This window comes from Aspergillus ambiguus (assembly GCF_047715705.1).
Source record: "Aspergillus ambiguus strain CBS 117.58 unplaced genomic scaffold BDV59scaffold_2, whole genome shotgun sequence".
NCBI classification, from domain to species: domain Eukaryota; kingdom Fungi; phylum Ascomycota; class Eurotiomycetes; order Eurotiales; family Aspergillaceae; genus Aspergillus; species Aspergillus ambiguus.
The window spans coordinates 1096960-1121667 of NW_027395515.1; the positions used below are offsets into that span (position 1 = coordinate 1096960).

The window sequence follows — 24708 nt, forward strand, 5'->3', positions numbered from 1 at the left end:
GGGATTCGGGGATATAGCCTTTCCAATGATCAATTTGAACAGATGTAGCTGTAGTTAGAGTATCCCAACAGGAAGCTCTGGAGAAGGACATATTACTGTCGGTGACAGAGGAGAAGATGGTGTACTTGGAGCTACGTATCAAGGGAAGTTCTCTTGCACTAGTTAGTTAACTACTGAGCCACGTGAAGGGCTGACTAAGGGACATACCTCACAGTAAGCCAACACTGCACTCGGTAATGTCCACCTGGGCAGTTTCATACCGTACGATTCTGGCGCTGAGCTAGGACTAACGTACATTGCTCGCCGTAGGCAAGATGTCCCCTCGACTTCGGAAGTTGTACGCGGCCTCTGCCGCACCTCAACTACCTCGCTCCGTCATGTGACCATCGTATACTACGTCTTCCCCGGATTCTTAGACCAATAGTAGTACTACACACATTGTTCCCTCCGCTTCCTGGCTCTCTAGACTTAAAGGAAAAGGGGTCACTTCTGTCCTAGAGTTCAACCTACCTGGGATAGACTATTCAATTCACAAGTCACTGGGAGTCAAACCCCCAGCGATTCCTCATCTCTGGCCATGCCTCCTCCCCTCCCTCCATTCCCCGAACCAACCTAATGGTCGCTACATTGATATCCAAAAGTGCCTGCCAAATAATGCAGGGCAGTATTCCCATCAGCCTCCTGGGTACGGACATCACACCCGCCCCGTTCCAGCAACACCTTGATGGTCGCCGTCTGCGCCTGTTGCTGGATCTCCGTCATGGGCTGCGGGTTAGCATGGCCAGCTCACTCGAAGTCTTAAAACCGCGCAAAAACCGGGCTAGGAAGGTGATAAGAGGCCCAGCACGAATCCAGCGTGTGGATGCAGCGAACGCTTTCGGCCACGCTACTGTTGCCCGCATCTACCTGCCATCCCGTGAGAGGCAGTGAGGCCACGTGAAGGAGTGTATGTCCCAAGGCGGTGACCCCGGCCGCGTTCAATCCCCCGCGGATCGAGCCAGCGAGCCACGAGAGAAGCTCGGGATTATGATGCGCTGTGGCGAAGCGGAGAGGATGGATGCTGAAGATGGGGGTACGAAGATTGGCATCCAGCTGCGGATGCGTGAGCAGATCAACTATGCATCGTTGCACGCCCGGGTTGTTGATATCGCACCGGACGATGGCGTATGAAAGGGGTGGAAGAGCGACAGTCGGGGCCGCGCGAGGACAGTAGTTGGGGGAATACCCACAGGTAGATAGCAGATGGCGCAGCATGGGCACTTGACCGGCCGCGATAGCCTCATGGACGGGCGAGGACGTTGATAAGGTGGATATCGGGACATCTGTCTCGTTCTGAATATCAATTAGTCTCATTGCCTCTCCCTGTTGCCGCTGGCTGAAGCCACGCAGACTCGTCCGCTCCCGCACTCCGCCAGATATCGAACAATTTCCGGATTCCCCGCTTTCGCGGCGACTTCAAGCGCAGTGAGAGCCCTTTGCATACGCAGCCTGCTTCCCGGGACGTTGGGCTCCGTCCAGAAACGGGGGAAGCCAAGGCGACGCTCGTCCATTTCTGCGTCGGCCAACGGGCAAACCGGGTGAATGCCTTTTTCGTTTCATGCAGCCTCCAGGACACGGACGCGAGGTTTACATCTTCCGAAACAAGCAACGTCGTCCTGGAAGTGGCGGCCCCGGATCCACCGCACCGAGCAGTCCGCTATATCAGTCCGTTTGATGCCGTTCGAGTCCGCCCCCGCTGCTAGGAGAAGAGGGACATTGTCAGGGAGATTGGCGGCTATGGCGGCGTTAAGAGGGGACTGGATTCCACCGTCAAGATACGCGGTTGTATTTGGATGGATTGCACGGATGGCATTTTTCTGTTGGTGTGACAGACTCCTAACTTGGCTCAACTGGTCGAATTTCTCATAACGAGCCAATAATGCCTGGAGGATGGCTATGTTGGCTTTGGCTGCGGCTCGGATGACAGGTGTATCATCCTGATGGAAAGTGTCGAGGTCCTCGGCCGTCAGCTGGTACGATGGTATGGGGATGGAGAGAGAGGGGGGAAGAGGGAAGATAGAGGGCCCTGGCTCCTGATCTAATCTCAGCCGGTCCCGATTTGTTGAACTGTACCTGGAGTTCGACCACCTGCCCGGTTAATCTATTCTTCGACGTAATATCTTCTTGGTTCTACAGTCAGTATTCCGACTACTCGCAGAATTCCCTGAACACAGATCTCTGCCAGATCACGTCACCGGCTTCGCATCCCCCGGCTCCCACCGCTATTAATATACTGGCGCCTAGTGGAGGGGGTTGAGTGCTGCGGCTCATAGGAAAGACGTCAAGAACCCTAACGGGATGCAGTCATATTCAGTGTAGTCAGTGAACCGTAAGCTATAAAACAGACATAGACCGAGCAAGTCTAAATTGGGGGTTCATGTGCAGTTCTTCCGTGCAATCCCACACCCCATCGATATACAGCAGTGGAGAGTCACCAAGCACAAGCACGCAAGCAAGCAAGCAAGCAGCAAGAACGACATCAACATTTTTTATCCCGAGCCCAACGCCGGTCCCAAAACGCCGCCCTCAAGCAAGTAAAGTCTTTGCGCCAAATCCCCGGCAAACCAATCCGTCAAATCGTGAACACATCATAAAATCAACCCCATGGGTCGCGCCTCACAGACTCAACTGGTCAATGCTCCCGACGCGACCGCTCCCGCCGAGGCGGCCCCCGCCCTTGGTCACCATGCCTAGCCGGTAGAAGCGCTCCTCGCCGGCGGGGGTGCGCCCGCCCACGTACCACTTCTCTGGACCGAGGGCGTCGCGGAACCCGCCCCCGCCGCCGCCGCTGGTGCCGCCGGACCCGGAGGAGCTGTCGCTGCCGCGGCGTTGGCGGTCCGCGCCGGCGATGGGGATGGGGTTGGAGGCGGCGGCGGCGGACGGGGCGGGCGTGGATGAGGCGGAGGGGGCGGGGGAGTCGGCGGGGGGGTTCAGCGGGGAGCGCGGGTGCGAGTGGGGGCGCGGATGATGATGGTGGTGGTGATGGTGGTAGTGGGTGGATTGGGGAGGAGGGGAGTCGGCGGCGGCCGAGGATGGCGATGGACTCGAGGCGGCGGTGGTCGCTTTGGTTGCGATGGCTCGCGCGCCCTGCGAGAGCTGCGAGGGCGAGAGGGACGGGGAGGCGCCGGTGGTGGAAGACGAGGCGGCGGTGGAGGCCTTGTAGGTGGACTGGGCGCGGAAGGCGGCCAGGAAGTTGGTGAGGAAGGGGCGGTTGGTGGACATGATGGAGAGAAGGGGGGAAGAGGGGATAGTACGGGCGTGTGTCTCAATGTGGTGGTAGATTAGATGTAGTAGAGGTCGATGGAGATGTAGATACGATGACGAGGAGGTCGTGAGGTTAATAATCGACTTTGCCCGATCCGTTCCGTCGCGCAGACCAATCAGCAGCGGGGTAAATCAACCTCCTCCCACGTAGGGAAATCCCGGATCTCGCACCCTGCGCGCTTTCTCCGCTCGGACAAAAGGGCCAGCAAACCGGGCAGATGCCTGTCAGCTGCAGGGCTCCCACGGAGGACCACGGATCCGCTGTACCTAGGTCTGGGGGGGGAGGGGGCCGGAGTGGGAGAACAGGTGTGATTCATATGATATGCTCTAACAATCGTATCTTGTCTATATTCTAGCTTTTCAATCCACAGCCTCTCCCACGTGTCCCGACCAGGGAGAGAGGACAGGGGAATGCATATATCAACCGATATCCGGACATATGGAACATCGTGGGGCTGACCAGGGGCCGGTCTCGATCGTCGTCGCCGCCTCGCTCCAACCCGGTAGGAGAACAGAGGGTCGACTCGAGAACAGCCCAGCCGCAAATGAAGAAACATGTTTGTCGTTTTCAAAACAGGGGGAAAGGAAACAGAAAAAGGAAACAGGAAAACAAGACAGAGAAAGGAAAAGCACAGAGAACAGAAACAAAGAGGAAACAAGAGGAACAAACCAATCTCCACGCAAACCCCTTATATGTTCAAACATACACACAACACAAACACCAAACTACTTACAAGGATGATCCCGAAGCCATGCTCGTGGTCGAGAACGACAGTCGTAGGACATCTTTTGGCGCATCGGTAGAAAGGAGACATGAACCGCAACAGATAAAAACACATGCCCAGGTCTATGTTGGACGCCGGTTAAACCACACACACCATCCCATCGGGGCCACTCATAATGGACAAGAATAAGCAGAAAACCAGAACGGGCACCACCCCAATCGAGCACTCGCCGGAGGATAAAAGGGAAAAAAAAATGCACACGAGATTTTGGAACGGAACGGGAGACGAAACATGGTAACCTGATAACCCGCGAGAGGAACGTTTTTTCGTAACATCAGAGTGGATGCTTTCCGTAGGAGCATCCTCCGTATATGGTCCTAGGAGACCACTATTGCCGCGCCGGCTGGACGGTACCTACTCCTACATTATAAGCCACCAGATTCAGACACGACGACGGATCCAAGATGATCACGCGGATTCACACGCTATCCACTTACCATCACCACCCATGGTGGTCGAGGCCAGGTACAGGCCGTTCATGCCCTCCTGGGGACCGGGAGCGGTCGTGGTCGGATAGTACTTGCGCTCGGCGTCGACGTGGGCGTGGATCGGTTCCTGGCCGGCGGCCATGGACTGGGGGAAGACCGGGTTGATATAACCGTCGGAAGCTCCGGGCTGAAACATCGAGGTCCAGTCAATTTCGCCTGTATGATTGGGAGTAGGCCCCGGCATGACAGGGCGTTTGGGGTCTTGGACGACCGGGGGCTTTACCTGCTCAAGGGAAGGACGGTCAACACTCAAGTGCTGGCTAGAGGCATCAGGGCCGGGCTGGACGAGGTACGGGTTCGGCTTGGGAGCGGCCATCCAGGGGCCTCTCGGATGCGGCTGGCCAGCGGGGAACGCGTCGTCGGGTTGACCACGGCTCATCCCATTGACCGACGGCATCGAAAAGCCCAGAGGCTGCGGATCCGTGAACCCAGGCCGGCCCGGGGCCAGGCCATTCCCGTTCACGGTCCCCTCGCCGAAAGTCGTACCCGCAAGGGCATGGGGAGGCGGGATGGAACTACTGACATCATCCTGAATTGGCTTCGGATTGGCCGCCTGAGACCTCTTCAAATGTGCCTGCGGATGCGACAGGTGGGTCGCTCCGGTGGGGTTGCCGCGACGTAACGAGCACTTTTGGAAGTGGCGCTTGAGGATGTCACTGCGGGAGAAGGTGTCCTTGCAGAGGACGCACATGTACGGCCGATCACCGGTGTCTATCGATCGGTTGGTGTTAACATGGACCGGACGGGGGCCATCCACGGGGGGAGGAGAAACTCACGTCGGAGCAGATGACGCTTCAGGTGCTTGGCGTGGAGGTAGGTCTTGTTGCAATGCGGGCACGGGAACTTGCCATCAGCATCCTTGGCCGGGATGGTGGTGTTCTTCGCAGTGCCGTTGACCCCGTTGGTAACGGGGGTGGCGCGTCCCGGAACACTCGGGAGGATGCCGCGACGGCCCTGGGAGCCGACGACCTGAGTCCGAGGCGGTTCCTTGCCATATGGCGAGCCATTGGCGGGAGGCAGAGGATCCGGGTTCATCCAGGGAGAGCCTTTCCCATCGGTGTAGCTGAAGGCGCCGGAGGGCATGCCCGGGTACTCGCCGCGGCGGTCCCGCGGGGGCGCGGGAGCGATGGGCTGCGGGTAGGTCTGGGCGCTGGAGGCGGGCGGCAGCACGCTATGAGGGGGAGGGTATTGCGACTGCGGCTGCGCCTGGGGGTTGGGATGGGAGAGGAAGGAGGAGGGAGGCAGACTTCCCACGGTGGTATGCGGCATGATGGGAGCGGTGGACGACGCGTAAACATCGTGCGTCGAGGCCGGGAACCGGGAGAGATCCGGACGGTAGGGCGCCTGGCCCATGTAGGAGTGAGGCGCCGGAGATTGACTGTGATGCGGCTGCAGCGGGGGAAGGGTGTGCGGCTGGGAGACCGGGTACTGGGGCTGCATGGTGTACTGCGGCATAGGCATGCTGGAGATGGGCGTGGAGGAGAGAGGCGTGGAGCCCTGGGGAAGACTGGTGGATGGGGGGCGCGAAGGATGAGATCTGGGATCCATGGTGGAGAGAGAGAGGGAGGGATGAAGACGAGAGAGAATGAGAAGGGAGGGGAGACAATTAGGGCTGAGACTGAGGCAAGGATTTCACGGTATCCCGATCATTGATCGCGGAAGCGTCGGGGGGGAGATGGCAGAGGGGAGCTGCCAGCGTTGTTTCCTTTGCTTCTTTCTTCGTTCTTCGTTCTTTCTTCTTTCTTGTCTTCTGTCTTCCTTTCGAATTTCTTTTCTCTCTTTCCTTCTCTCGATGCTCTTCTGATGGGCAATGGACCGGCCGATGCGGGCGGCGAGATCTGACAGGACGCGGAGGCTGAAGCAACAGAGGGAAGAGGCGTCAGGAACCAGGCCGAACTCCACTGGCAGAAGAGAAGAACAGTCAGGATGAGGATTTGAGATGCTTAATCGGAAGGAATTCCCCACGGTCACCCACCAGGAAAATCGCGTTGTGTGGGAACTTTTTTTTTCTATCCGCACGTTGTCACCAAAAAAAAACAGTCGATGGTTGTGATCCACCAGGGAGGAGGCGGCGGCGTGTAAGTGGGTCTTCACAACAACCAGCAGAGCGCAGAGCGATGGAGAAATTGGCTGTGTTTTGGTGTCAACAAGAGGACCAGGATGTCGGGAGAAGACGAAGTACGAAGTAAAGGAGGTGGGTATGAAGGGATGAGTGGGAGTGGAAATGGAATCGGAAATAAGAATGAAGAATTAAAAAAAATGAAGGAAAAAAAGAGGTAAAGGTAAAAAAAAAAAAAGGATAAAAAAAAGATAAAAAGTTCGGCCGTCCCAGGGAGAGAGGAACCTTGGGAGGCGCCTAATCACGGGGAATGGAGAGAATGCTGGAGGAAGAGCGAAGAGGGAGGGGGCAGGGGAGATGATGAGAAAAAAAAATTTAAAAAAAAAAAAAAAAGAGACAGACTTTTCTGGGAATGAAAGGAGAGGCAGACGGCGGTGACGATCGTAGAATTATTTTCTTATTATTATGAAGATTATTTTATTATTTTGTGATTTTATTAGAATTTATTATTAGACTGATTTATTAGGAAAATGCATACCGTTTCCATCTCTCCCGGCAAACTCGGCTCTCAATCAGATCCCATTCCGACTCTCGCCCCCCGGAGCTGCGACTTGCAGGAATCTGAAAACGCCGTTCCGGTATTCTGATTCGTCTGGCATTCTTATTATTCAATTCTTATTAGTATTCTATACGTAGTATGAGGATATTGCTGGACCATTATGGTTCGCCCGTCTCCCGACTCCTTGCCGCTCCCAATCCATTTCGCAACCGTCTTGACTGCCTCCTGATTACAAATCGTGATCATTCCTCGAGTATGGACGGAGTAGGGCGCGCTTAACTGTCTGCTCCCCCGCGGCAAACAGAAAAAAATCAAATCAAATCAAAATTCAATGGAAGGAGAGCCTAACTGCTTTCAGTCTCCTCCGGCTGCCCGACCTTCCTCCCGATCGCGTTCAAATGCCTTTCTCATCCTCGTCGCCCTCCGTCTGAAACCTGCCTGGTAGGCGCGGCTCCGGAATTTCCTCTGCCTCTGCCTCTCCCTCTCAGGGGAGAGGGAGGGGGGGCGGCGCGCTGTCGTCGTCGGCCCATTACGTAGGATGCTTGGGTTATGCAGGTGGCTTGGATCCTTTCTCCCTCCTGTCCGTCATATGTCGCTCTCCCTCCCCTCCATCGGCCTGTTTTTTTCTCCGCACGCTCAGCCCTCATGGCACATCCACAATCCCACTGCAACAGGGGCACGAACCTTATCAAAGTTATCTGACCTCTGAGCTCAAGTGGAGAGGCCTCCGGGTTCCTTCAGCAGGGAACAATGGTAGATTTGCCCACTGGCTCCGCTGTGGGAATGTTTATCAACCGATGGAGTACACGATGGAGTCTGGAGTATTTGACGTCTTCAATAAGCTCATGCGATCTGGAGCCTGTCCTGTCCGGACCAGATATCATGGCACTGTTCCTCCATGTGCAATCCTGCCCGCACACCACTTCGTTCAGTCGCTGCAGATCCAGTCTGGACGAGTCGGTGTCTGCAGGAGCTATCCTATCGCCCTATTACCCGACGCCGGGGAATATATCTCCGGGCCATACACGTAGAGGTCCGGTCCCATCGACCGAACTGAAGATGTAAACACGCCTGGATCATCTCTTGCCTACCAGATAGATCAACCGGTCGAGATGATAAACAGAGGCCCATGCACAGTACTTTTGCCCGCGGCGTGTGGCAGAAACCCGGCCATTGAGCAGACGCTACGGCCACACTGTGTTCTAGCCGAAAAAAGCACCCGAAAAGAATTCAAATACGAAAATTTTGCCCCCCCCCCCCCCCCGGGACCAGCGCATCCACGGGTCCCTCCTCGCCACTTCCAAGCCGAGTGTCTACGGAGGGATATCACAGACGGCGTACGGTTACATCCGATGGTCTTTTCTGCAGCCGATGTTATTCAGGAAAACGGGTCCTCGTTTAGACTCAAGCAACACTGGCGGCTATGGCTCCACCAGGAGATTTTCCCTGAGAGCTTCTCCCGCTTCCATAGTGGAACCTCGCTGGACGCAGCCCAGTATCTGATGGGAGTCGAGTACGACAGCCACAGTCCTCCGTAACTGGACTCAAATAATTGTCATCGAAATGGATCGGATTTCAAATAAATGCCTCGCCGCGATAAGCCGTCCGCATCACCGCACATTATTCGACGGCGGCATTACCGGATGAAGTGTTCCGCCCTCATGGTTGAACGCGGAAGGATTATTTTTTTTTGACTCGCTCGTGGTCGCGGAGAACCTCGGGACGGCGTCAGGAGGAATTCCACTGAAAACAACATCGACGATTGGCTTTTCGATACACTTTGGCTTTCTCGGAACAGACTGCTCTCTTCATTCTACGTGGTACTATGGAATATCGCATCCGAAGGATAGTACTACCCTCATATGACCTCGCGCAAGTTGCCACATCGGTCAGTCCCAAGGAACCTCCTGCACCTCGCCCAATGTGGCGGTCCGATCACGGCAGTCTCTCCACTTCGCAGAGCCGATGGCCCGCCCATGGAAACTTCCACGGATGGAGGTCCTCCTACCAGATCCTCGACCGTGAAGAATCAAGTCTGTCAAGTACCTAAAGCTTGGCATCTGCTAGTTGTCGTTACTCTGCACATGGGTGTGTAGTTGTCGTTAGGCTACTGCGTAGTCCGAGTCGGATTCTTTCTATGGTCTCCGGCGTATAGGTCCATCATTCAATCGCAATATCTTACCACCACACCAACCTGTCTCCCAGCTACTGGCCGGGAATCATGTTGCAATAGTTCTTCCAGCGTCCTTCCTATATCACTCATAACACCGCGGTAATCCGCGCAGATCGTCTTCTCACTAAACCCATTAGTACCAGTAGCGTCCAGCGTCGCCGAATCCGGGAAGCGTCTGATGGCCTCGGCACTTTCTCCCTGCACCCATGGTGGTTTTTCCGGACCAGACCGGAGGAAAGCCGAAGCCAAGTCCTGGTCGACCTCCACCCTGCTCGAGTCATCGCCAATCACACAATCCTGCAGCGTCCGACCAGAATGCGCCACCCACCTCATACCAAGGAGGGGGTTGCTCCTAGTGCGTGGCCTGAGGTTGACCATGCAGCCATTGAGCATCGGGGATCTCGACGGATGGGCAGTGACCGGTTGGTTTACACCGTCCGGGACGAGGATTCACTCTCTGCTGGCGTATCTCATAGTTCACGCCATGGATAGTTTCCCCCCCTCAACCAAGGAACCGTCCGACGCCATCTTCAACCATGAGGGTTACCGTGGTGTCGGGATGCGATGGGCAGGCCTGACGGGATTAACGAACGGGGTTTACGCGGCCGGGAACTCAGTCCTTGGTTTGGAGTCGCAGTTAATATCAGACCGGTTTCTGAGCGAAGTCTGATCTGATAATCCCGGGGGCTGGGTTTGCATGGGATTCCAACTCCGACGATTGCCCAAAGGGTTAATTGATTAAGAAATATTAGCTGGTATTATTATCATGCATGCGTTTCTCCTAATTAATCTCCATCTCGATCTGGCTGACCGTCAGCATCTCCAACCGCCAGCACTCCGACGGATCGGAGGTCGGCAGATCCCAACCCTCCCCCCTGCCTCCAACAACTTCCCCTCCTGTCACTGCCCAGCTTGCGATCACCTCGTCCCCTCCTCCCGCCCAACGCCGTCTACACCGTATCATTCGTCCCACTCGTTTCCCCTCTAGTCAGGGCCATACGCAGTACTCCGGACACCGTAGAGCCGGATTCTCCCGGCCGATAGACCACCAACACGACTCGCGACGTTATGCAGCAGATTCTCCTACGTACGCCCAGAGGAGAGGGGCAGTTATGAAATCACCAGAGACGGCACATGGACGATCACCGCCCGAATTGCCGATGGCTTGAAAAAACTAGTGTTTCAACTCTGGGCGTCCCCTGGGAACTTCCTTACTCGGGAATGAAGGCCTTTCACCCTCCAGGCAGCAGTCCGCTGCTATCCGCGGTCTGCTACGGAGGGGTGGCGGTGGGCGGGTATGCCTGACCATGCCGTACCTGCAGCATCGGCATCTAGCCAGGTGGTCTTTGACTCTCGGGTCGGATAGGCACAGTCGGTCGGCCTACCTGTAGCACCGTGGTGGGGACCCATCCTGAACCCCGGTGGATGATCCACTTCTCGCAGGGTCTTCGATGAAGCATCTGAGGGTACGGAGTACATATGCGGAAGAGCATCCAGGTACAGCGAACGGCGAACGCGTAGATGGTTATCCCCGTTCCTAGCTATGTGATATGACTTACGTAGGCGACGACGAATCGCTCTGCTGCGTACTGCGTTACTCGGCGTTGGGAATATATTGCGAGGACGTAATCGCGCGGACATCATCTGGTTCTCTCCTCGCAATATATACATCCAACAGCTGAACATGCCCACGGCTTACACAGCTCCGCATTATCGTATCAAATCACATAAACCGTTTCTCCCAGGCAAAGACGCAGGCTGGTGGGGAGGGTAATGCACCCCGAGTCTCCGCCGCACAGCGTATTCATCGAATGCTCATCCCGATGGAGCCCCGACGCTGTGCAGAATCAAGCTTGGAGTCACCGCGTGTCTGCGTCGCGCATGTAGCTCAGGCATCACAGAGGCTGAGAGACGCGATGCAATGCCGGCCGGCCGCATATGAGCTGTGTCTGTGATAGGTCAGATGAGGGTCGGGGTTCCCGTTCAAATGGATGGATCATCGATGCGATGTCTGGAATGGGACATGTGTCTTTACTTTAATTGAGGCGCCGGGTTGAGCCACGTTTGCCGCGATTGCCTAGGAGGCTTGGAATTTTGATGCGGACTGGTTTGGCGCAGGTGAGTGCAACCTGGGTCATGAGGAATGGAATGGCCTGGATTATGCCGCTGCAACTATGGGATGTGATCTGTGTCAGTGTACGGTGCTGATATCGCTTCTCTGGTTGTTAGAGAATCGAGCATGGCTCAACTAAGTGTATATATATTCCAAGGATCTGGGGATTTTCAGAGAGTATTTCTGCCACGGTCTCGTTGATGTCTCCAGACCTAATATCCTATCCTGTAGCTTTAGAGGATCCTCTGAGGTGTCAGTGTTGATATATTAGCTTGTTGCGTCAATATATCAGTCCAAGAATACCAATTAGAGGTAGCTTGTATATTCTTAGGAGACAGACTGTCGTTCGTCCATCATGTGGGACGTACTTGCATAAGAGTACACGGAGTAATTGACGCACGGCGTACCTTCGTGATAAGTTTCTCATGAATTAGTATTTGACCCCGACGCTGTAAACCCGAGACAGCTTCCATAGGTACTATACTACGTCCGAAACCCAGACCAGAGGTTCAGAGCTGATACCTAAGACTCTGGCTGGTATCGAGATATACATCCAGTGAGGCATGAAATCACAACCTAACCATGACCAAGAATTACACTATTATATACACCAACACCCTCAACCCTTCGAATTCGAAGACTTGCTTGACCCATCTCGCAGATCCGGTTCCTGGGCCTCCACCCCCACACCGACGATAGCGGAGCCCTCCTCCACGGGGTGAATGGCATGCTCCACATTGACCTTGGGACCGGTGAACCACTTGCGGGCATCCACCACCCACCAGACGGAGACAGCCAGCATGGGGCCGCCCCACACCAGACAGGTCCAGTTCATCAGCTCCGGGGTCAGGTCGCTGCCGGTGACGCTGGGCAGGCAGAGGATGGGGACCATGAGGAGGACGAAGGAGACGCCGAGGCCGCCGACGAGGGAGCCGTAGGGGCCGAGATGCCAGGGGCCCCGGCGGAAGCGGTTCCCGACGAAGAAGACGCGGATGGCGATGGGGATGGCGAAGGCGACGAACTGGGCGATGGCGCCGATGGAGAACAGCGCGCCGATGGCGACGTCGCCGGCCAGCATGAGCAGGCACATGAGCACGCCCAGCACGCCGTTCAGCATGACCGCGTTGACGGGCGTCCGCGTCGTCCCGTTGACCAGCTTCCAGTACCGCGAGAGCGGGAAGCAGTCGTCGCGCGCGTAGGCGTACGTCACCCGCGACGCCGCCACCATGCAGCCCTGGCCCATCGAGAACCCGCACACGATCGTCAGCGCCAGGATCCCCATGGCCGTCTTCGTCGGCAGCACCTGCAGCAGGTACGACGCCCACGGCTGGCCCAGCTCCGAGTCGATCACCGCCTCGATGTCCACCACCGTGTACGCCACCACCAGCTGCAGGAACCACCCCATCAGCCCGCCCACCCCGGACGTCATGACGATCGCCCGCGGCGACGCCACGTTGGCGTTCGAGCACTCCTCGCTCAGGTGGAACGGCGAGTCGTACCCGGACATCGTCCAGATCACCCCGACAAAGGTCATCAGCACCGCTACCCCGTCCGGGAAGTCGGTCAGGTTGGTGATGGTGCCCCAGACTTCCTTGGCCGGGGTGAACTTGGGCTCGTTCTTGGTCCCGGCCGGAATGGCGATGATCACCGCGACGAGCGCCAGCATGTTGAACGTTGACCCCCACGAGTTGAACCGCGCAACCCATTTGGTCGGCATGCTGCTGATGACGGTGTGAACGAGGAGGATGAAGACGGTCAGGAGGTACGTCTGCCATGCCGTGGGGACGTAGCTGGGGTTTGCGATTGAGCCGGCCGCCAGAATCATCGCCGCGAGGGCATAGTCCACGCTCGGAGCGGCGGTGATTTGCCCGATCCAGTTGGACCATCCTGTGATCCAGGCTGCGAAGGGCCCGTAACCGGGGGGCGCTAGAACGGCTGCAGCGTAGTAGAGTCCACCACTGTAGGAGCGGTTAGCATTCATCACTGTCGATCGTACGCGACTGGAGGATGGAATAGATGGGTACCTAGTAGGCATGGCAGAGCACAGCTCGGCCATTGACATGGCAACGCACTGGATGAAGACCATGGCAATAATCCACCCCCAGACCATTCCCGCGGTGCCTGCGTATCCCATGCCATAGTAAATGGTGCTGGCAAACGATGGTAGCAACCCCAGGACCGCAAAACTAACACAAAACGTCGTCCACAAGGAGAACTCCCGCTTAAACTCCTGTTTGTACCCGAGAGCCACAATCACTCTCTCATCCGCGTCCATATCATGGTCCGTGTAGGGAATATCTCCATTGGCCAACACACTCGTGACGGGGTCATGGTCGACATTAGCGTATACTGGGCCCTTTGAGGGGGCATTATCGGAAGATTGTGTCTTGTCCATGGTAGACAGTATCCCTGAAGCTCTTAAGCCGTTAAGAGCCCGAGCTTGTTTTTCTCGTAGAGGGGAGGGGATCGATAATCCATTCAAGTAAGGGGGGTGGGGGGATAATTGATTCTCGACGTCCTCTTAGGCTGCGTTCAATGTTAAGCTGGGATACTGCCGTGTAACGATGCAAGATACGGCCTGCGATGGTCACACCAGGGCTCGGTTGGTTAGAAGAAAGAATCCATAGCACAGGGAACCGCCGGGCATATATACACCCAGTGATTAGCTCGATGTTCGGCCCTGACTTATCACCTATGCGTATAGGAGAAGCCCTATCATCGGCCGGGGCCCGCATCTAGACCGATAGCGCAGAAGTGACCGTGGTAGAACCCCATACTTTTCATTTAATTCTGGCTGATAATCCAACAATGCCAGTGCACCGCAGACCACGAGGGATTCCCCCAATCATCTGCTTCAGCATGACATCGATGGATATCGAATCTGCGGCGAACCGAGGCGGGGGCGTTGGTTCAGACGCTGCTATGCTTGGCGCGTGGTCACACCTATCTTGATTGCGACGGGATCACCATCACGCAGGCCAGTCACATCGGCCACCCGGGGACTTAGCACGAAGCTACTCCGCTTGGGCCGTCGAGTGTGTCCAACCCCGGATGACATACTGGGGAACCCTTCTGCGATGGCAGAGAAAGCTTGGCGAGGAGACCAAGCCCAGCAAGGCAGTTTCAGGCGGTTCTGCTTCTTATCAGGGTCCAGGTTGCTGGTGTCGGGGCTGCATAACGGGGCACAGATAAGGGCTCCCTCCCGGTTAATAACGCCCGCTTGATAAGGGCCGCTGGCTTGGGACGCCATCCCGGTTCTCGATAGCAGTCTGATTCGTCTGGCTATACCTGCCGTTGTAGGGATAGAGATGGACGTTAGTAGTTAGTTTGGGGCTTTCGGGGAATATTCATTCTGGATGGCTGACGTCTGATGGCGCACCGACCGCCGATTACTCCGGGGTGACTTTGGTGGTAGGAAAGGACCGACTGAGACGAAGGAGGCTTGTCTATGTGCTATTCAAAACATTTCATCGCTATTCTACATAGTACAGCACCGACTGTCCTTCCTTTTTCACCACCTAGCCGATCATAATGTGTGATATAGGAGGCCACCCCAGTAGTGATCATCTAGAACGGCTGCACAGCGGTTAGCATCCTGACATTCCCAGTGCCATAGGAAGGACCCAAAGTCAGAGATACATACGTTGTCCTCGGGGGCGATCGAACGGTCAAAGTACTGATCGAAGAAGGGGAACTGGCGGAGGATGTCGTTGCGGACACGAGGAACCTCGCCGAGGAAGAACACGGCGAAGACACCAAGGCTGACACCGAAGGTGCCGGCAATCTGGGCACTGTAATGCCGACCCGTCAGTATGTTCTCCAGACCCCCCGAACCAGCAGAAGACAAGGGAACTCACTACTTGGTGGCAGTCTTCACGTTCACACCCTGGACGTGCATGGGGGTGTGATACCTAGGTACAGAGGGAGACGTTAGCAAAGCCATTATTCTATTCTCCATTATCATGGCCAGACGTAGCAGAACCCTTCGACCTGCAGGACATGGGGTTCCAAAAGTCGACCCGACTTAACAGACAAGCCCCCTTCAGTCGACCTGCGAAGGTAGAAACGGGCCGAAGCTGCCACATAACAGTATGAGACAGCATCACTCATATAGAGTGCATATGGTCGAAGGCTCTGGCCGAAAGAATGGCATCGTTGGGAGTGGGAGGTCTCACTTGGGCGCAAAAGGGGAGCGGTAAGCACCGGCGCTCTGGGCCGCAGCGCGGCGAAGGGTCTGAGAGAAAACCTATATCGTACCAAGAATACATTAGCAATTGATACAACAGCAGTGAGCGGATCAGCCGCACGAAGAGGGCTGCTTCAAGATGCTCCGGATATCGTCACATCATGGCAAGGAGCACTTCACGAGCCCCTCCGCCTTGGGGAAGCGGACATGTGGGAGGGAGTTGATCCAGGCAAATCGCCCGGAACGCTGAGAACATACCATCTTGTTTGTAGTCGAGAAGGGCACTTCAAGACGAGAACTGGAGGCGGGTGACGGGCAATTGGGACTGAGATTCGACGAAAACCGGGAGGCTCCGCGACTTTCAGTGCTCTCCCGAGAGCCAATCAGCGGCCGCCAATTGCAATGCACGTGACAGCATCCGGCTGTCGAATCAGAAGCGCCGTATTTGCATGTATGCATTGCGTTGATGATTACCCAAGTCCCCAGTTACATACTCTTATGCGACTCTCCTACTTGTAAGCAGTTCCGGCCAATGCTGACGTTTATTATTCATATCTTCGGATTGTCCAGCTTTCAAAAATAACAGAAGAGCTTGTCTGCAACACCCCATTTGCCTTAACACCGGTTGAGCTTGAAATAGAAAAGATACAGGAAGAGAACAGCCACAGGTCTCGTCAGAGGATCCGTAAGTTCCACATACTAAATTTTATAAGCGGCAAAAAAACATAAGAAGATCGAAAGAGAAAGGCAATGAAAATGCGACAAGGAACCTATCTGTACAAGTGCTCCCGCGCTGCCAATCAATCTACTTTCCCGGTCGAACCACCGTTCAACAGGCCCTCCTTGCCATCAAGGTGGAAGAAGCCACCGCTACCGCCAGTGACTCCCAAAATGCCGCCGCGGATCTTCCGTTGAAGAACCTTGCCACGGACGACAAACGTAGCAGCAAGAACGGCGATGAGCAAAAGAACGAAGAGAACGGGATGTTCAGAGATGAAGCTGCGAGTGAAGAAGAAGATGGACTCGAAAGTACCAACCGTTGATTTCGGAGTCAGCTTCGGAGGATTGGCAATCACGAGAGGAATGGTCTCGAGGATGGAAGTACGCGAAGCCATGATCGAAGCCCCACTAGAAGAAGCATCCCAATAGCGTCGGTTCTGCGTTGAGTCAGTGACATGTCCAATAACCACCGCTATACATAATGGAACTCACGTCTTGATCGTTAATGACAACCCGCTCCCCATTGGCCACATCGATGCCATAGGTCATTCTCAGCCACCGCTCCCAGAAGTCACCATCAACCCAAGCGAAGCCAACCTGCTTCTTGTCATCTTCGCGGATGGTGATGCGCATGTTCTTAGCGGCCCGCAGCGCTCGCTGGTCATTGCGGTCCTCCGCTTCTTCAATGCGGAGTTGCTTAGCGTCCCGCAGCTCCTGCCTTTCGAGCTGGAATAGCTGGGTTTGTTTGTCCATCCATTCCAGAGCGGCGTTCTTCAGCTCCCTCTTAGACTGCAAAAACTCGTCCGAACGCCCGCGGCTCAGGATGCCAAGGACGACATACTTGCCATCCATGATCTCTCGCGCATTCGAAGCGGTAAGTTCGGGGACGATGGGTAGCCACACGGTACGCATCCAGTTCAAAATCTGGCGGAAGTCTCGCATGTCCTTCGGAGCAATCGGGGTGTAATAATTCGCCCGTCCGTCACGCGAAACCAGGAGACGGGGCCAGGTTGAGATCTTGAATCTTTCAGCCAGAGCAGCACTGTTCGTCTTGACAAGACGGCCATGCCCAACTAGACTGAGAGTCAGGCGTTCCAGAGCCTCGAAATCCTCAGAGGTGGTGGCGTGATCATAGAAGTACAGGAAAATGACCTCTTCCTTTTCTTCCAGCTCCTTGAAGGTATCTGCATCCACATCCTGAACGCCCAGGCCAACATCGACCGCCCTCTTAGCGTAGGAAACGAGATCACCCAGTCCACGGAGGCCATTGTATTCGACCCTTTCGCCTCCGCGGAAGAAATACATCGTGGGAAAAGCAGACACGTGAGCATCTTTGCAGAGTCGCGACTCAACATCGCAGTTGACCTCTCCAATGTTGAGCGTGTGTTGCATTTCCCGAGCCATCTGCTGCCAGTTAGGGGCCAAAGCCTGGCAGTGACCGCACCAGGGAGCGTAGAACTTGATAAACCAAGGATCCTGGGTGGTGGTAACGAGTTGCTGGAAGCTCTCAGCGGTGAGAGGAACGGAGATGCCCTGGGGATTTGCCGGTGCCGACTTGGGCTTGGGCTTGATCTTAGCGGCCGAGTTCTCGGAAGAGCCATCACCAGACAGCTGAGCAACCTGCTCGTTATGTTTCTCTCCAGCCTTAGTTCCAGCCTCACGATCTTTGTCTTTAGCGGCAGGAGTTTCTGGCTTGGCGTTGGTGTCCACACCCTTGGCACCCGGTTTCGGGAGCTTGACACCCTCTGCAGGACGAGAGCCAGGCTTAATGGACTCCAGCTTTCCTTCGATGTATTCACTGATTCCCTCCATGGTCTTCTTTCCGGTAAACGATTCAACGAGTTCGCCGTTGTGATACATGGTAAATTGAGGGAAGTATTCCACCTTCAGTTGCTTGCACTTATCGCCATACACCAAACAGTTCATCGATGCAAAGTGGAAATTGTAAAAACCGTGGAAGGAGTTAAGAGACGTAGTATCGGGGGATTTGGCAGAGGAGGAGGAGGAAAGGGGGTCTGATGTCTATGTGGCCGTCAGCACCAGCGGGGAGAAGGTAACAACCATGGCACTAACGTAGTAATATTCATATAGTGTTTGCCAGGCCGGGGCGATTGCCTGACAGTGCGGACACATAGGCGAGTAAAACTTGATGAACCTGCTTTCTGTTAGCAAAAAAGACAGATCTAATCAATGCGACGGGAGGGGCGCAGACCAGTAGCCATCCTTTACTGTTTCCTCGAAGTTATCAGGCGTCAAAGCCTTCATAGGCGGCACTTCGATTCCATTGAAGGTTGTCGGAAGAGTGTCGGGGTCGACCTTTGTGTCCGGGTCGGCTCGGTTCACAAGACGGTCATTTCGTGATTCGAGGGCCTCGTTGGAGGGAGCGGCGAAGGTGGGAGCCGAGAAGAGCGAGAGGAGCGACAACGCCAGCACTGATGCCCTCATGCTGGTTGTCGATCAAGGCGCAAAACCTTGAAGGAGATGTATATTTAAAGCAAACAAGGTGGGGAGTCCAAAGAAGAAAAAGCGAGGTCACTGGTAGGCGTCACGAGTGGCACATTCGGGCTAACGAACGAATCCAAAAAGTGGCTCGGAGGCTCCAGAAACAGGGACGCAACGTGCAAAGGGAGGAGGAGGGAGAGAAGAGGAATCACAAGTACATAGAAAGCTGCGGGATGACCGCAGTTCCAAGCTGGAGGTTGAAACAGGAGAAGAGAAGAGAGAGAAGAATGCGGGTGAGACGGAAGAGAGAGAGAGAGCCCCCTACAAAGAAAGCGGCAAGACAAGACAGGTTGGCGGTGGCACGCTGGAATCTCTGTTTCTCCGCCCGCCGAACCTCATCAACCTTCGTCCATCCACTCAGCACAGCAACTCCCTTACCCGTCACTCCGCCATTGCAATCCCATCGGGGCCAATTCTTCCTCTTTCCTTCTTTCAAACCTCTCGCTGCACCATGCGGTCCACTCTTCGGCTGTTCGCCAACGTCAAGGCGGCTCGTTACCTTGAGCCGTTCGCTCCCACCGGTATCACCGGCCTCAACACCCACCCTCATCCCCGCCCGACCCTGATCTATCTGTACACATCTACTCTGCAGAAACTGAGAGCCTTCCCCGAATCCTCTGTCTATCGCCAGTCTACCGAGGCTTTGACCCGTCACCGTTTGCAGATTGTGGAATCGACGAAGCCCCCCGGTTATGAGGCTTGGTTGGAGCGTGTGAAGAAGGCTGTCGCCGCCGAGCCCGAACGTTTTGCTTCTCTTCGTCGCTCTGATGGTTCCTACGCTGCGTTCATGCAGGATGATGGTACCGACAACCCCCGCGGTGAGGAATGGGATGGGGAGAAGATTGAGCCGACCACCGAAGGCCCTGCTCGTACGCCAGAGGAAGAAGCCCGGTGGGCCAAGGCCATTGATGAGTCGATTGCGGCGGACTCCAAGGAGTCGGACTTCCACACTCAGGCGATGAAGTGGGAAAACGAGCCCGCCCTTGAGGCTCAGCAGTATGTCGACCGCTGCCCCTCTCGGGCGCGCAAAATGTCCGGAAGCTGACGATTTTCATAGGGTTGCCGATATTGAGAAGCAGATTGGTGCCGGCCTTATCGAAGAGGTCATCCAGGTTGCCGAGGGCGAGCTGAAGCTTGTGGATGAGATGTACAAGTCTAAGGCGTAAGTACTGCTCGAGCTCATAATCGGAAACATGCTAACGTTCCTTCAGGTGGGAGGAACTTGAAGAGAAGCCTGCCCCGGGCCAGTGGACCTATTTCGAGCGCGACTCTTCGTAGAGCATTTACTTGTTTCTGGGAGTGGGTGCCATCTTTTTCTATATCCTCAACTACTTGTATTTATTAGCTGGCCAGTGTCGAGTTAAGGGGACACATTTGTGACAATTAGACCTGTTATGATATGCTTTGCGTCTTCAGTCCATTCACACTGGGATAGGAATTGGCAACGGACTTGTAGGGAGTGGATTGATGTTCCTCATAGCCTGTTGCTGTCTTACAAGACTTGCCAGAATTCTTTTATCTCGACATTGGCATCACCCACCATTGCCCCTGGTGGCACCTTGTTTTAATAAAATCCTGCCCACAACACTGAGCTCATGGTGGAAGAATATAAACTACTGTACAGCAAACTGCATGATGGTGGGCGCCCAGAAGCGCAGGCGGTGAGAGCCGGCGTCGCTAGTGGATTCCAGATAGCTGGCGGGATCTCATCTCCTTGTGGACACATCGCTGCCCGTCCCTGAACCGCTTTTTGAAACCTTGCACGCCTTTCTAGTCGGGGACGTTCTCTCTGCTCGGCGCCTTTGAGTCAGAGTTCCAATTCCTCTTATTTCCTAATCCGACTGGCCTGTCGGTGCCGCTCGAGGCCTGATTTCCCCTCCTTGTTGAGGCCGTCCCCCGACGCCGCACATAGTCTCTACCGTCACTACCCCCTTTCACCATGAAGCTGGACGTCAAGGTACGCGATCAAGTCCTGGGAATCAATTCGGAGCGAGGCCGTGAAATATGCGACAGGATCTGGGAAGAACGGGATGATGTGGTGTTCTGACGCTGACTCTTCTGCAACGCAACAGAGACAACTCTTTGCCCGCTCGGAGCGGGTGAAGGGCATTGATTTCCACCCCACGGAGCCATGGGTGAGTTCCTATACATGGATGGATCGATTGATAGCAGGCTAACCTCTGGATAGATTCTCACCACCTTGTATAGCGGTTCGTGGAGATATGGCCTGCATACTACCGTTCGAATGTGCTAACCAGAGAACAGGTCACGTATACATCTGGTCTTACGAAACCCAAGTATGCCCCTCCGCAGACGCACTTTTCCATACGCAGCTAACGCCCTGGAAATAGTCAATTATCAAAACTTTTGAGCTCACCGATGTCCCCGTACGAGCTGGTCGTTTCATCGCCCGCAAGAACTGGATTGTTTGCGGTTCGGACGACTTCCAACTCCGTGTCTACAACTACAACACCTCCGAGAAGATCGCCTCGTTCGAAGCCCACCCCGATTACATCCGCTCGATCGTGGTTCATCCTACCCAACCTTTCGTTCTCACCGCCTCTGATGATATGACAATTAAGCTCTGGGACTGGGAGAAGGGCTGGAAGTGTGTCCAGGTCTATGAGGGTCATAGCCACTACGTGATGGGGTTGTCAATCAACCCCAAGGATACCAACACATTTGCCTCCGCATGTCTAGATCGCACTGTCAAGATTTGGAGCCTTGGTTCCCCGCATGCCAACTTCACCCTCGAGGCCCACGAAACAAAGGGCGTGAACCATGTCGACTACTATCCCCAGGCTGACAAACCCTACCTCCTCACTACCTCTGACGATAAGACGGTTAAGGTCTGGGATTACACGACAAAGGCACTGATTGCGACTCTGGAAGGCCACACGAGTAACGTTTCTTTCGCCTGTTATCACCCGGAGTTGCCCGTCATCATCTCGGGATCAGAGGATGGTACTATTAAGATCTGGCACGCAAACACATACAGACTGGAGCAGTCGTTGAGTTATGGCCTTGAAAGAGCTTGGTGTATCGCGTACCAGCGTGGTAGACAGGGTGTTGCGATGGGTTTCGATGATGGAGCGGTAGTGGTCAAGATGGGTCGTGAAGAACCCGCTGTTTCCATGGACGGTTCCGGAAAGATCGTTTGGGCGAGACACAACGAGGTTGTGTCGACTGTCATCAAAGGTGGCGATGCAAGTCTCAAAGATGGAGCGCCGCTTTCTCTACCCACGAAGGAACTGGGTTCCTGCGAAGTTTACCCGCAGACATTGTCACACTCCCCTAACGGGCGATTCGTTTCCGTGTGTGGTGATGGCGAATACATCATCTACACTGCTCTTGCCTGGAGAAACAAGGCCTTCGGACAGGCTCTCGATTTCGCATGGGGATCGAAGGACAACAGCAATGACTATGCTATTCGCGAGTCCTCCACCAGCGTTAAGATCTTCCGGAATTTTAAGGAGGTCAGCGGTGGCCTGGATGTGGGATTCCAGGCTGAGGGCCTGACCGATGGTGTTCTCCTTGGTGTTAAAGGACAAGGTGGAATTGGCATGTTCGACTGGGAGACAGGAAACCTGGTTCGCCGCATTGAAGTCGAGCCGAAAGCCGTAAGAACCTTCCCTCGCTTTTCCTGCCCCTTACTCTTACTGATCTTCGATAGGTATACTGGTCTGAGTCCGGCGAGCTGGTTACTCTTGCTTGCGAAGACAGCTTCTACGTTCTCCGGTTCTCGCGGGAGAACTACATCAACGGCATGAACGAGGGTGAGGCTGACGAAGACGGGGTCGAATCTGCCTTCGACGTCGTTACAGATGTCAATGAGTCTGTTCGCACTGGTCAATGGGTTGGCGACTGCTTCATCTACACCAATTCGACCAACCGTCTAAACTACCTCGTCGGTGACCAAACTTACACCATCTCCCATTTCGACCAGGGCATGTACGTCCTCGGCTACCTGCCCCGCGATGGCCGAGTGTACCTTGCCGATAAGGATGTCAATGTTGTGTCTTTCGGTCTCTCCCTCAGCATGGTCGAGTATCAGACCGTGGTGCTGCGCGGAGACATGGACATGGCTGCCGAGCTGCTCAAGGACGTTCCCCAGGATCAGATGAACAAGGTGGCGCGTTTCCTCGAGGGCCAGGGCTACAAGGAGATGGCCCTTGAGGTCGCAACGGACGCCGAACACCGCTTCGAGCTGGCTCTCGCTCTCAACAACCTCGACATCGCCCTGGAAATCGCCCGCGAGGCCAACGTCGAGCACAAGTGGAAGATTGTCGGCGACGCCGCCCTGGCTGGGTGGAACCTCTCCCTGGCTCAGGAATGTTTCGCGAACGCCAAGGACGTCGGCTCCCTGTTGCTCCTACACACCGCCAGCGGCAACAAGGACGGCCTCCGCAAGTTGGCCGACCAGGCCTCCGAGGCCGGCCTTCACAACGTTGCCTTCTCCACGCTCTGGTCACTCGGTGACGTGGACGGCTGTATCGACCTCCTGGTCCGGACGAACCGTCTTGCCGAAGCGGTCCTCTTCTCGCAGACCTACAAGCCCTCTCGCACGCCCGAGCTCGCCGTCCAGTGGAAGGGATCCCTCGAGCAATCCGGAAAGACCAAGATTGCCCGCCTCATCGGTATTCCTCCTGGCGCTCCGGACACCACCACGGATGATGACCTTTTCCCGGAGTGGGATGAGTATCTCCGGCTTGAAAAGGAAGGCATCGCCGCCGAGCCCCCGTCGACCGGCTCTTTGGTCGACGTTAACGGCGACGAGGCTGCCGAGGAGGCCAATGGCAAGGAGGCCGGGGAAGCTGCCGGCGAGACGGTGGAAACCAATGGTACGGGCGAGGTGGAAGCGGAGGCATGAGCGGAAAGCATGCACGTGCGTGTTTGTGATTTATTTACGGGTGATATTGGAGTTCTGAAGAGGCCGAAGGAAATTTGGAAAAAGAACGACGGATTCCCCAGGGCGGAGAAATCCCTCTTATTTCTCTTGTACTGACTGACATCACATCACCCTTCAAGTTAACTCGGAGCGGAGATCTCAGATCACATTCCTGTTTACTTTAACTATTTATTATCTTCCCCTAGAGTTGTTATCCTTTTGAAATATTGTGTGGCTATTGCTTTTCTAGCTGTGTTCGTCATGACTTCAATATCATGTTATATTATTCCATTAACTTTCACTTATTCCTACCAGTGGGCCTGTCTATCTCAGGTGCAATGAAGTGCAATGAACCAGATGATACGAAAGAACTGAAGTAGACTCATAATTTTCGGATTTCTTTTTTCTTTTTTCAAGAGGCTTTAGAGAGACGTGCGTCTGTTGTCTACAAACCGTCATTGCTAACCCACACACATGGACTGTCCCATAAACCAAGTCCACACAAAACAGGCTAGTCAAGCAAATACCCAACTTGAAAAGGCAAGACAGAGAGATATGGTCCGGAGAGAGCAAAAAAGCAAAAGAGAGAAAGTAAAGGAACCGAGAGGAAAGACAAATGCTAATCCAGAACTATCAGGCACATATGCGCAGCAGTGTCACGGCTCCAATTCCAGATTGAATCGCTACAAGGCTTATGCACTTTCTCGAGGGATCGGGCCAGCAGATCAAATGAGATAGCACAAATCAGAAGACAGACCAGCTTTCCAGGTATCGTGAAATAGCAAGGAGACAAACAGGCTGCAATGGGCGGCTACGCTTCGCGTTTCTTCATTCCTTCCGTTCCACGAGACACAAAAGTGTAACGGAATGCAAGATAGAGAGGCACCAAATAACCAGAGAACCCAGAGTCAAAATCTCGTGGAGATGAAGGA

General features: G+C 54.9%; 9 protein-coding genes across 9 annotated transcripts; 3 read left to right on the plus strand and 6 right to left on the minus strand.

Annotated features, from left to right (window-relative positions):
• Positions 1-612: 612 nt before the first annotated feature.
• On the minus strand, positions 613-1550 carry BDV59DRAFT_198088 (uncharacterized protein; the record flags this gene model as incomplete). Its single annotated transcript, XM_073693081.1, has 3 exons — positions 613-765; positions 817-1332; positions 1392-1550. The coding sequence occupies 3 exons, from the start codon at positions 1548-1550 to the stop codon at positions 613-615; spliced, it is 828 nt and encodes a 275-aa protein (XP_073552583.1).
• A 1105-nt stretch (positions 1551-2655) lies between these two features.
• BDV59DRAFT_198089 (uncharacterized protein) lies at positions 2656-3261 on the minus strand (the record flags this gene model as incomplete). The annotated part of the gene is made up of 1 exon (XM_073693082.1): positions 2656-3261. The coding sequence occupies one exon, from the start codon at positions 3259-3261 to the stop codon at positions 2656-2658; it is 606 nt and encodes a 201-aa protein (XP_073552584.1).
• Positions 3262-4496: 1235 nt separating this feature from the next.
• On the minus strand, positions 4497-6124 carry BDV59DRAFT_198090 (uncharacterized protein; the record flags this gene model as incomplete). Its single annotated transcript, XM_073693083.1, has 2 exons — positions 4497-5287; positions 5353-6124. 2 exons carry the CDS (start codon positions 6122-6124, stop codon positions 4497-4499), a joined length of 1563 nt encoding a protein of 520 aa, XP_073552585.1.
• Positions 6125-9418: 3294 nt separating this feature from the next.
• Positions 9419-10362, plus strand: BDV59DRAFT_50340 (uncharacterized protein). The gene is made up of 2 exons (XM_073696520.1): positions 9419-10122; positions 10185-10362. The coding sequence occupies exon 1, from the start codon at positions 9546-9548 to the stop codon at positions 10035-10037; it is 492 nt and encodes a 163-aa protein (XP_073552586.1). The 5' UTR covers positions 9419-9545; the 3' UTR covers positions 10038-10122; positions 10185-10362.
• A 1574-nt stretch (positions 10363-11936) lies between these two features.
• Positions 11937-14137, minus strand: BDV59DRAFT_50385 (amino acid permease). The gene is made up of 2 exons (XM_073696521.1): positions 13505-14137; positions 11937-13438 (listed from the first exon to the last, which is right to left on the minus strand). Exons 1-2 carry the CDS (start codon positions 13873-13875, stop codon positions 12100-12102), a joined length of 1710 nt encoding a protein of 569 aa, XP_073552587.1. The 5' UTR covers positions 13876-14137; the 3' UTR covers positions 11937-12099.
• Positions 14138-14905: 768 nt separating this feature from the next.
• BDV59DRAFT_168623 (cytochrome b-c1 complex subunit 10) lies at positions 14906-15983 on the minus strand. Its single transcript, XM_073688117.1, has 5 exons — positions 15925-15983; positions 15656-15726; positions 15338-15391; positions 15124-15271; positions 14906-15056 (listed from the first exon to the last, which is right to left on the minus strand). The coding sequence occupies exons 1-5, from the start codon at positions 15925-15927 to the stop codon at positions 15048-15050; spliced, it is 285 nt and encodes a 94-aa protein (XP_073552588.1). The 5' UTR covers positions 15928-15983; the 3' UTR covers positions 14906-15047.
• A 483-nt stretch (positions 15984-16466) lies between these two features.
• On the minus strand, positions 16467-18831 carry BDV59DRAFT_190639 (putative disulfide isomerase; the record flags this gene model as incomplete). The annotated part of the gene is made up of 4 exons (XM_073691775.1): positions 16467-16823; positions 16879-18408; positions 18460-18541; positions 18599-18831. The coding sequence occupies 4 exons, from the start codon at positions 18829-18831 to the stop codon at positions 16467-16469; spliced, it is 2202 nt and encodes a 733-aa protein (XP_073552589.1).
• A 391-nt stretch (positions 18832-19222) lies between these two features.
• On the plus strand, positions 19223-20605 carry BDV59DRAFT_168628 (complex I NDUFA5 subunit family protein). The gene is made up of 3 exons (XM_073688118.1): positions 19223-19884; positions 19946-20050; positions 20100-20605. Exons 1-3 carry the CDS (start codon positions 19340-19342, stop codon positions 20164-20166), a joined length of 717 nt encoding a protein of 238 aa, XP_073552590.1. The 5' UTR covers positions 19223-19339; the 3' UTR covers positions 20167-20605.
• Positions 20606-20611: 6 nt separating this feature from the next.
• Positions 20612-24145, plus strand: BDV59DRAFT_50419 (coatomer subunit beta'). The gene is made up of 6 exons (XM_073696522.1): positions 20612-20845; positions 20961-21023; positions 21077-21098; positions 21154-21185; positions 21240-22508; positions 22562-24145. Exons 1-6 carry the CDS (start codon positions 20828-20830, stop codon positions 23756-23758), a joined length of 2601 nt encoding a protein of 866 aa, XP_073552591.1. The 5' UTR covers positions 20612-20827; the 3' UTR covers positions 23759-24145.
• The last annotated feature ends 563 nt before the right edge of the window (positions 24146-24708 follow it).